General features: G+C 39.3%; 1 protein-coding gene across 1 annotated transcript in view; it reads left to right on the top strand.

Moving 5' to 3' along the window:
* The first annotated feature begins 3,779 nt into the window (after positions 1–3,779).
* The window catches only part of LOC149065428 (BTB/POZ domain-containing protein 6-like), a 29,759-nt gene continuing 21,701 nt past the window's right edge, over positions 3,780–11,837 (top strand). Inside the window, exons 1-2 of the mRNA XM_089253744.1 lie at positions 3,780–3,833; positions 7,891–8,150. Of these exons, the coding sequence (XP_089109870.1) occupies positions 7,903–8,150 (248 nt within the window). The 5' untranslated portion in view covers positions 3,780–3,833; positions 7,891–7,902. The remainder of the gene's footprint in view (positions 3,834–7,890; positions 8,151–11,837) is intronic.

The raw sequence follows: 11,837 nt of genomic DNA, 5'->3' as shown, positions 1-11,837 counted from the left end.
CCCTGTGCCGTCTTAACGCATCGTCGGACATGACCCGGGACCTCATGTACAGAGGAGGGCCTCATGATAATGAGATCTCATTGAGATTTTTGAAATTAAGTATGCAAATTGGTAAGCAATCTTAGGGCCGCAACTAGGATAGAGCAAGCAGGTCTGGTGCCCTGGGCTCCGGACCAGAGGGGGCGTAACTTTCACCCATTAACCTCTCTTTCAATAGTAAAAGGAGGTACTAAAATGCGTGCTTGCCCCTGCTGACAAATCATCCAGTTGAGGCCCTGAGCAATCATTTTTAGTTAGGTAGGGAGGTTTTAGAAAAATCAATTTGCCTGGGGGGCCCAAGGACGGCCCTGCTCTTCCCTCCGAGTACGCCAGTGGCCCGACTTATGTTAGGAATTATGCTGAAAACAGTGATAGGGCTGTGATTCCCGAATGATGAGACACAGCATCTTGTGCTGCCGTTGCTATTTGTGCCGCAAATATTCTGCTGATAGTTTTATTTACATATAATATAGTTTAACACCCAGAATATCACGGCACCTCACTGAGCCTCGACACGCAGTTTGATTCCAGAATAGTAACGGGAGGACCATAACTAGGGAGAGGGGCAACTGCCCCGGGCGGCAAAATTTAGGGGGCGGAAATTTTATGTGAGAACAAAGAACCGTTATAAAACTATCGAAATTTAAAGTTATGGGGGTGGCAGAATAATGTTTGCCCCGGGTGGCAAAAATTCCAGTTACGGCCCTGGTAACACGGGACTGCCATTATGAAACGGCGAGCCGCGATACACTAATGCAGTGGTTCTGAACCTATAGTCATGTGGCCTTTGCTATCCTAGGATAATCTACGGGGACCTATGGGCGAAAACCAGATGAAGTCACAAAAAGTGGTGAAGAGGGCCACAGAGAGAGAGCTGTGAAGAAATAAAGTTTTCACGTGAAATATGTTGGGGGAAAAAATAAGACTATACTTTCAAAATCCAGCAGAGCTGTCCATGGAACCAGGGCCATCTTAACCCATGCTGGCATGGCCGGGGGGCCCCATGATCTTCGATAGTAAGTATGTAAGCCAAGTTTTTCAAACAACAATATTAAGGAAACATTTTTTATTTTCTGGATATTATGTTGAGGTGAACTCGGAAAGAAAAGTCATCTGTCTCCGCCGGGACTTGAACCCAGGTCCTCTTGCATACCGGGCAAGATTGCTACCATCTACACCACTGGAGACACGACCCTGCCTACCTTATTTCACGCACTGTGACGTGAGGCACTGAAGTAGAGACATTATTAGCCTCTCTCAACTTCAGGAGGGCCTGGGTTCGAGCATCACTTACTAGAGATAGAAGCTCTCCGCACTCTGCCTGTGACGTCAGTAAGTAGTCTATTTTCCCTCAGAATATTCAGGGAAAAAAAATTCCCTGCTCGTGCCAGTATCAATGTTGTGAGGAAAAGAAATGATCGAGCTCAGAATTGGCGATTTCTATGCCCCACATCCAATCACTATGCGGCTTTTTTGAGGCAATCAGGAAGATTCGACGCCAAAATAAGAAGAAACGAAATACGATGCTGTGTGGCAAACTTGCTAGGTAGTTTGAATGACATTTATGGCAAACACTGCAGAGGCCTTCTATCTCTAGGAGGTGGTGGTTCGAGTCCCGGCGGAGACAAGATAACTTTTCTTTCCGAGTTCACCGCAGCATAATATCCAGAAAATAAAAAATATTTCTTTGATATCTTGGGCTGAGAAAAAGGCCATCTATCTCTCTAAACAACAATATTCTTTCTTGGCACGCAGGTTATCGTTATATCGAGGTTTCACTGTAATTTAATACATAGGTGAACAAACTCCAGCCCGCAAGCCACTGATCCATTCGAGGATTTTATTCGGCTCGCTGTGCAATTTCGGAAAAAAAATGTATTTACAAATACGCTTTAAGACATTTCATTAAACCAAGGGTGCCCTCGGCCATAAGCGCTGTAACCTGAGGTTGAGGGTATTTGAGCGCCCCCCCCCCCAATAATCAATATCAATGCAACGCACCACTCTCCTCTCCTGTATAAAGGCTAGAGTCCCGTATATACGGGGCAACCAGAAACTTTCAGCCCCAAGAGTGGGCCAAGAGAGACTCCATTCGGCTCGCAAAAAAAATGTTGGTAAAAAAAGTACCTAGTGCTCTTATACAACACGATAATTGTATCAGTTTGTGGCCCGCAAACTGTTTCCATCTCTTATATCCAGCCGGTAGACTGAAAAAGTGCACGCCTGGGTAAAACGTAAACGAAATCGAATTATATAATAATGCACTATTGATTGCGGTAGCTACGCAGAAATTATTAAAGCATCAATTGAACATTTTTCAAATTAATTTATCCCTGTGTTTTCATTGTCATACGGCCCACAAGCCGAAGTTTGAACATCTATGTCGGGACCCAAATCAGACATCTGGGAGGGGGGCGGGGAGGTATCCGTGACCCTGGATCAAAGTCATTTAGTTAATCAGTGAACGCATGTTGTTTAAATGTTGGGACCCCCGAGCAGGGCCGCAACTATGAGGGACACACTGGTCTGGTGCTCCGTATCGGGGGGGAGGGGCTAAATTTTATCCTCTAACCTCTCTTTCGACATTACAAGGAGGCGCCAAAATACCTGCTTCTTCCGGCTGACCAAGCATTTATTTGCTGCCCTGGCCCAGGGCAAACGCTTCACTTCCTCATGCGGAAATCAGGTCCTGTTCTATGTTCAACAAGTAACGTGGGCAGGGCCGCAACTAGATGCTTGGTCAGCCCGGCAAACACATATTCTGGCACCCCCCTTGTAATGTTGATTGAAGGAGAGGTAAAAGGGTAAATTTTGCGCTCCCCTCGGTTCGGAGACCCACCTGCTCTCCCCTAGTTGCGGCCCTGAATGTAAAGCCGAGTTATGAGAAAAAGATGAAATCATAACTTATTCCAATTTATACATTCCCACTGAACGTTGAATATCAAAAGGTTAGCGCTTTTATGGGGAAATTTTTTCCCCCATAAAGAACCATTTCTAATAGTTCACTTTCGTTCCCCCTTTTCGATTTTACCAACGTAGATACTTCCCATTGATTTAACATTGCACACGAGTCGAAAAAAAAATCTCTCAAAAATAAAATAACTTTCAAAAAAATTAAAAAAATATATTTTGATAATCAGCAGTATTAGTGGCATCTGCTCAGAAAAAATGATAAAGTTTTGTGAATTAGAACTATGCAAAAAAACTAATCAAAAAACAGTAATTTTACTTTGTATTTCAAAGGGGACGTGATGAAACGGGTGACGTCACTTCATTTTTCGGAAAGAGCAGCTAGAAAACCGATTATAGGGCTCCTTCTGATTTTGATTATCATATGATTTCGGTACAGTGCTGCCATCTATTTTTTAAATGAGTAATGAGTGATATCAGATAATTTTATAAAATCTGAGACTATCGTGTCTGCTTCGTGAGCCATTCCATCAGGTCAGAGAGAGAGTGCAACTAGATTTAACAGAGGTGGATGGAACACGACACGAAAACTGCTCAATATAATCTCACAAATATTTTCCATCGATACGATTTGTGTATTGATGTTGTTTTGATGTATGTTTCAGGTATATAACTGATATCTTTTCTATTAACCTCAATGACACGTGGGTAACTGATAGTCCCGGATGGAAGATAACAATAAAGAACAATAGCTCCACGAATTATCAATCGACTTCTTATTATCATATTCACTTTTGGATAACGTTTCTTTCGGTCATAGTAATGTTTTCAATAAAATATCCGAGCAGTCTAGAGAAAAACGTGAACAGACAACTAATATCGAGGTAAGGCATGTATCACATGACTCATTTACTTTGACATTTATTTGGCTTTTCACAATTCTGAATAATACAACACTTTGATTCGAATCCTTGCCTCTTTGCAAGGCTTGCGTCTTAGCAATACGCAATATCAAATCTCTAGCATTTCCTCTAGTCTTTTATAAATCTCTTTGCGAATCCAATCCCATCGAGGGCGCTAACTTCCAAGAAAGGGAAGTATAAATATATAATTAAAAAAAAAAAAAAATCTGCATAATCGAAAATGGCTTCACGCAACATTCGCTAGCAAATGGCAACACTAGATGAAGGAAGTATGGACCGCTACAACAGCGGTAATTGTTAACCATACGTGGTCAATGCGGAACACCCATCGACCACGTAGGGTTTTGGTTATGGTTAAATCCATAACCAAAACCTCCTACGCATGTCAGATGTTCAATAATTTTCGAGCATATAACCTGAGAATTTTTTTTAGAATCTTTCAAGTAATCTTCTCTGAATTGTACAGGACGTGTCGAGACTTTAATACCTACGCAGTTATGACAATGTGACGTCGCATCTAATAACAATGTGACCAGCATTTATTTCCGTGCAAATGTCGTAAAATACGAAATATTCCCAATAGAGGATGTGTGTAATTAAATCGATACGGAAATCATGTTTGTATCACATCATCTTTGACTTAACACCTTGAACAATAAGGATAAGGAACAGCTGTCTCGATGAAGCCCCATCTTGGCGATAACGTTCTGTTTCTGCTCAAAATGTGTTCAAGAATCACTGTCTACCAGTTTCGAGAGTAAAAATACAGTGTGTCGAAAAATAAAAAATATAAATTTTTATACGGTCCTCCTGCCCTCTAACTTGCAATCAGAAAGTTGTTGTCCTGTCTCTCTTGAGGCCAACAAAAAAAATTCCATGTTTCCAAGTGGAAAGTTTCTAAATATTTGAATTCAATAGTCGGAGAAAAATTTGGAAAGAACAGCATAAACTGGCAGACGTTTCTTTCCCTCGTTCATGCTGCTATTTCCCGATCTTTTTCCAATTTTTTAATTCAAATATCTCAGCAAATAATGCATTTCGACACGTGGAATTTTTTTGTCGGTCTGGACAGGGCAACAACTTTCTAATCGGGTTTTTGAGGACAGAATGTCCGTATAAAAAGTTTTGATTTTTGATTTTTCTGACACTGTATTTTGACTCTCGGAACTGGTGCAGAGTGATTCTTGAACACATTTTGAGCATTTTATTAACCCGAACCGTACCTCTACAACGAACGGTTGATGAGATAAAGGCTGAATTATCACTTGCAGGACACCCTGTGTTTTCCGTCTATGGTAGAGAGACATGGAAGCTAAAGTCATTCGTAATCGGCCATAAACTGTACGTCCAAGTCTAATGAGCAGTCGTGTGCATAAAATGACCGTGATACGACAAAAGTGACCAGTTAAACAATCGACCAATTTGCTTGGTATATCAGTCGATTGTGTATAAATTTGATAAAAGTTTCGATTATCTGATGGTGATCTTGACGATTCAGGCATTATTAACAACGACCAAATGATCATCAAGACTTGTTATTTATTCCTAGAGATGGTACAGGTTGACACAAGAAGAAAAAATAGTGAAACGGGGAAAAAACAGAGTGAAAAGTGAAAGTAAAACAAAGAGACCCATCGCATGGTCGAGTGGCTGAGCAATTTTCCGCTCTTTTGAAGCAATTTATGCATATAATTTTTATTCAGTAGCCACAAAGATTTCTGAGCATCTAATTGAATAGGCAATTTGTTTTCTTCTATTATTCCAGAAACATGTCATACGATGATTGAGAAATCGGAACATTCAACCAGTGCAACAAAAACATGATTATTATTCCGCCAAGTGATAAACACCGCCATCATAGTTAGAGCCTGTATAGTTGGATGTTTTTACTTTATGAATAAAGACTGTCAAATTCACATAATATGACATGAAGATTATCACGAGTTTTCCATAATAAATAATTCTCCACGATTGTGATTTGAACTACCTATTACCGCGAATCGCTATATTTCATCCAGACAATACGGAAAAGTACGAGGCACCGTCATTGACGCCAAACTAATCGTTTTGTTGCTGATATAATGCTGAAATATGCTTAACCACAGAGCCAAACTGTATTTAAATTCAAATTTGTTGCAACAAAATCATACCGACAATTTACAGAGAATAGGAGTGTATTTCAAAAAATATATATATCCCATATTAAAGTTGCAAATTACTGTATTAATAGCTATGATATAAATGAAGATAATGAATTCAAGAAAGATTTTTATTAAAAAAACTGGAACATTTTTATCAAAAATTCGCGGTGGCAAGGAAAGAGAAAAACACGTGAATGTCCCATAAAATACGGATAATATGATCATCCTATATTATCAATAAAAAATGATATTTAAATCGATCTTTAGTATCCATGATCAGAAGCAAATATGCTTGAAGTGAAATTAGGGTCATTTTTAGACTCCATCTTACTGATGAGCAGATAAAAAAAAAATGCCCATTTATGGCGACAGCAATGCTTTTTAGATAAGTTTAAACCTTCAGGGTTCGAGTTAAACCTTCAGGGACGGGCTTAAGTATTTTGCGGACTGGAGCGAAAACAATGGTTTTTATCCGATTCTCCAGTGTCCTCGGGCACCCTGGTTCCCGCTAGTTTTTCACTAGCACCCGAAAATGATTATGAAACACTGTAGGGCCTACTATAAAAATGTACTATGTACCACAATATGTTTATACTATGATACTAAAAAGACATCCGACAATAAATTCGAACAATTGCCAAAAATTGTACCATCGCCGAAAAATTGTAAGCTTGGTTCCCGGGCACTTGAAGGTTGAGAACCACTGCTCTACAATCATGGCCCAACAAGGGTAGTGCTGACGGGGGTCCAACCAGGAACGATTCTTATTTTTTGTTTCTTTACCCTATATATATAAAATAAACCCACTTCTTTTTTCTTTCTTTCAAACCGAGCACAATTCAGGTCTATCGCCATGTGCAATTTACTATCTAGTGAGTTGTGCCGGAAGTGTAAGTATGTGTGCCTAAAACAGTCTGAGTGCGTATCTAGTGTTGTGTATGATTTTTCAGTGCTGCCACCTATATCTCAGAAGTGAAGTGAATGAAGTGTAATGACTGAATATTTGTACTGTTTGTAGGTCTGTTGCTTTCTGTGGTGAGACTTTTTAACGGGGAGATCGGCTCGCATTTGCGCCTTGAAGTTGGGAACCACAGAAAACTAACTTCAGTCGACCACTATTGTGACGACTCCCCCATAATCCTTTGTGCTGCGAAAACTACTGTTAGCTTCTTTGTCAGCCATCTTGAGCCAACGACTTCCGTTCAACCCACATGACCAGTGACGACTTCCGGAAAAATGGGGGGGGGGGGAGAGACCGGCATAAAAAAACTAAAGGCCATGTAAACGGGTTGTGGTGAAAATTCCTGTTACCGTAAACTTCCCGGGATATTTTATTTCCCATGTAAACGAGGCTTTAGTTGACGTTATTTGCCCAGTGATGCCTAAAAAATATTAAATACATTATATATACATATATACGCAACCTTAACCTCAGTACTTTCACATAACAAATAAAACTAAAAGTGGCGTAACCACCCAAGTTATGACCTAAAATAACACAAGCGATTATATGAAATTACTGGCGTTTTTGAATATTAAGACGTTAGTCTTCATTTTAATCCGTTCCACTATCACGAACAGTATGAAATACGCAAGATTATGTGTAAAAAGAAAAATTGATTCTTTTGACACTGGTTTCTTAATGTTTTGCATCAACGACTTTTTAGAACTTGACGTAAAAAAAATCTAGAGCTACGGAAACATAGTAACAAAGATTTAGATTATTTAGTTTTCATTAGCTTAGAGATCTTTCTATCGATTTTGTTATGAATTATTTGTTTCTTTCTCTGTGCATAAAATTACCTTTGATATCAATGGATGCCTCCAACACTTGGAAAAGTGTGTGTTATTATTCATTTTAAACTTTTTTTTTTTAGTATACATGGACGATGGATGATCGCGGAAATGAAGCAAAGTGTTGCCGTGTGTTGTCTCGAACTGAAAATTTCTTGAAAAATGAATGTATGAGTGACGTCTCATTCGTCATTGGTCGTTCTTCTAAAAAATTTCCTTGCCACAAGTTCGTACTCGGTGCTGGTAGCCAAGTCTTCCGAACCATGTTTTATGGTGAAATTCCCGAGAACAACGAGATTTGTGTACCGGATGTCACTGAATCGAGTTTCGACACATTACTTAAGTAAGTAAATTTTAGTGCGCATTACATTTCAAACTATTGTAATTTTGACATCCTAGATCAGTTAATTTTATAATAAAAATTCAAACTGACGATATGCAATTAGTTAAAACAGAGCTAGAAGAAAATGACTAATTTTTAACTTTTCCTTCACTGATCGTTCTATCGGATCTCTGTTTGGTCTTAGCGAAGATGTTGAAACTCCCAACAGGGTTGATTGACCATACTGACCGACATTCAGGACTCGCAAAGATGGAACTGATATTATTACGATTTGACCCAAGTTGATTGACCAATTGACAATATTTGCCTAAGACGTTATACAGTATCCAGAAAGTTCATATTTAAGCTTTCTCTTCTCAACCATTCGTCATCAACAAAAAATTATTTAAATGCGACAAATATACATATTATACACTTCTTACGTAAGCAAATAAAAAAAAATTTTAGAAAAAAAAACTTTATACGTTTTCTCCATAGCCTCTTACCGTAACCATACCTAGAAAAAGTTTGTCCTTTCCAAAATATGTAAAACAAAACAAGTTTAATTGCGCACGACTAATGTTGATCGAGATATTGAATTTGAAAGTTTGAAAGGCGACTCGGGAGTCACCAATTCAATAATTGCACAGCGAGTTTGTTACATTCGTATCAGACCAAATAATGAGATATCCGTTCCAAAGCAGGTTTCTGATGTTAATATATTGAGAAACGAGTAATTCTGAGTGACATTAAAGAAGGAAAAAAATCAACCTCTAATGATTCCAATTTATATTTTTTACACCGAACCCTCATTTGCAACTAAAAAGGTAACTCCCAAACACATATGCAAAAAACCCACCATCGAAAAAAACGCAAACTTTAAAATTAAATATCTCACTTAATTTTTGTCGTACGGTGATGAAACTTGTTTTCTTTGTCACATTACTACGAGGATAAACTTTTTTTTAAAATGACAATAGGGGGCGATATACACTGGTGTAAGAAATTAAGAGAATTTGCAGACTTGGTCGATTATCTCTAGAACTACTGTACCGATTTTAATGAAATTTGATATGTACATACATTGATACAATACAAAACAAATAACCATTTAATATAATTGTAATACACACGCATGATCGTGCGTAACACTCGTTGGAGTCGGAAGGTATGAAACAGCGGTTGCAGAATAAACAAAAAAATGGGTTAATAGATGGGTTAATAGGGGGGTATGGTCCCCTCTTACAGATATACAGGTCTCGCAGCGTGATTTCATACTTGAAATAAGGCAGTTTATCATTTCCTGTGGCAATTGGTCCCACTCGTTCAGCAACGCGGTTTTCATTCCCTGGATGGTTCCCGGAGGGGGGTTGCGAGTTGCAATTGCCCTCCCCAAAGCGTCCCAGACATGCTCTATAGGGTTAAGGTCTGGAGATCTGGCTGGCCAATCCATCCGGCGAATATCCTCTCTCTCTAGAAAATCGTCGAGCAGAAGAGCTGTATGTGGCCTCGCGTTATCGTCCATTAAAATGAACTCAGGGCCAACTGCACCCCTGAAAAGGCGAACATAGGGCTCCAAGACCTGATCCCTATACCTCACACCAGTCACAGTGCCTCTTTCAAAGACATGGAGAGGTGTGCGGTCATCCAACATGATGCCTGCCCAGACCATTAAACCTCCTCCGCTATAATGGTCGATTTCGCGGACATCGGAGGGTAGGTAGTGGGTCCCTGGTTCTCTCCATATGAACGTACGGCGAGAATCGATGCTTAGGCTGAACCGGGACTCATCAGTGAAGAGAACGGTCGCTCATTGATCCATACTCCAATCTCTATGCTCTCTGCACCATGATAAACGGATTCTCCTGTCCGTAGAAGTGAGCGGGACGCAAACAGCAGGTGTTCTTGCAAACAACCCTCTCTCATGAAGTCTTTTGGAAACAGTCACCCTTGATACACGGGTTCCTGTGGCTGCATACAAGTTACGAGAGAGCTGAGAAGCTGTAGCACTCCTGTTACGCCTCGCTATAATCGACAAATGGCGATCTTCTCTGGCCGTCGTAGCTCTTGGGCGACCTTGCCCAGGCTTTCTCTCGATGGATCCGGTATCCTGGAACTGTTTCCATAAGTTACACACGACACTGGGCGTTAAATTGAACTCTCTACAAATCTGGACTTGAGATTGGCCTGCTTCTAGCCTCCCCACAATTCGCCACCTCATTCCATCATCTAAACGTTGGTGGTTACTCATTTTTACTGTTACAATTTGAAATTAACCGATTGCTGCAAAATAACACCAAGAAATTCGCTGAGGTGTGCTAGCGAACGAAATGCGTCTTAACTTACGCGCGCTTATAAAGCCTGTTTCTCTACTGGCTCCGCCTACACACACGTGTACGCTTACATATTTGACGTACAAGATTCGCATTTTTGTCTAGAAGCAGTGGTTTTACATTCAGTTCAGTTCTTTTCATGAAATTCGATAAAATATGAAAATTCTTTTAATTTCTTTCACCAGTGTAGAAAAAAATAAAATATTCTTTTTTTGGCGTGAAGACATCTTTTAAATCATCTGACGATGCTGGCAGCACTCGCAAAAAGCTGTGTGAAAAAATTCTTTAAACGTCCATATCTGAGGAAGTACTCAGTGCAAGTCAAAAGCAATGATATCGTAAGATGCACATTGCAGAGACAAATCCAATATATAATATATATACTTATATATATAATCTCTCACTCCGGTTTTAATATATCTCTTCCCGTCTGAGCACCAGGTCAGCTGCCCTGATTCGTAACATTGTTTTACGCTACATTTCGAAAAGTACGCAACGCAAGTCAAAAGCAATGGTATCATCAAATGCACATTGCAAAGACAAATACAATGATATCACACTTTGATTTTAATACCTCTTTCTGTCTGGGCACCAGGCCCGTTGCACTGATATGTAGCAGATTGTTTCCACTATCTTGAGCAGATCACAACGAAAATAGGTGAAATTGGTATCGTTTGTTAGCTATACCAAAGATAAAGTCAATGATAATGACATAATTAGACATAATTTCATTATGTCTGTACCTACAATGCGATTCAAGGCTCAAGAAACGTATTCACGTCGAAAATTGCGGCCTTGCCTATGGCACAGCCTACCCCAATTTTTAAAAATTAATTTGTTTATGTAAAAGTATCATAACACGAATATTTATTTTATTTAAAACTTTTTTTTTGAAGTGGTAGTACATCAAAAAATTACACATACAGATCCAAAAACATCCATTTTTGCAACTGGAAGTTTTTGTGTACGATCAAGGGTTGAGAACAAAAAAGATAAAAGCCTGGATAATAATTTTCTGGACACGCTGTATAAAGATCAGGTTGTTTCCAAATTTTAGTGTTTACAGTGATGTAAAAATTTCTTTTTTCCTCTGTAAGTTACAACGATTTACATAAGATGTAATGAAATTCTTCAAATACATCATAAAAATGTCAACTTGACGTTAGTTACCATGTGAGGTATAAAACGTGATATCCGACTTTTCTTTATCCTTGTCTGATTACTCATCTTTGGTAAACCTAGAGTTACCAGATTTTCAACACCAGGAAAAAAAAGTACACTACGTCCATCTTTTCATCGCCAATTGGCACCTATCTTCAACATACGGACTGTCCCGACCGAATACGAACGTCTAGTAATCCCTGCTTGCATATTG

The sequence above is a fragment of the Pholcus phalangioides genome, unplaced genomic scaffold (assembly GCF_987345545.1).
Source record: "Pholcus phalangioides strain wild (caught in Gottingen) unplaced genomic scaffold, Ppha-v1.0 ptg000039l_1, whole genome shotgun sequence".
Taxonomy (NCBI): domain Eukaryota; kingdom Metazoa; phylum Arthropoda; class Arachnida; order Araneae; family Pholcidae; genus Pholcus; species Pholcus phalangioides.
The sequence above is the reverse complement of the archived record's forward strand: the minus strand, read 5'-3'. Positions and strand labels throughout refer to the sequence as shown.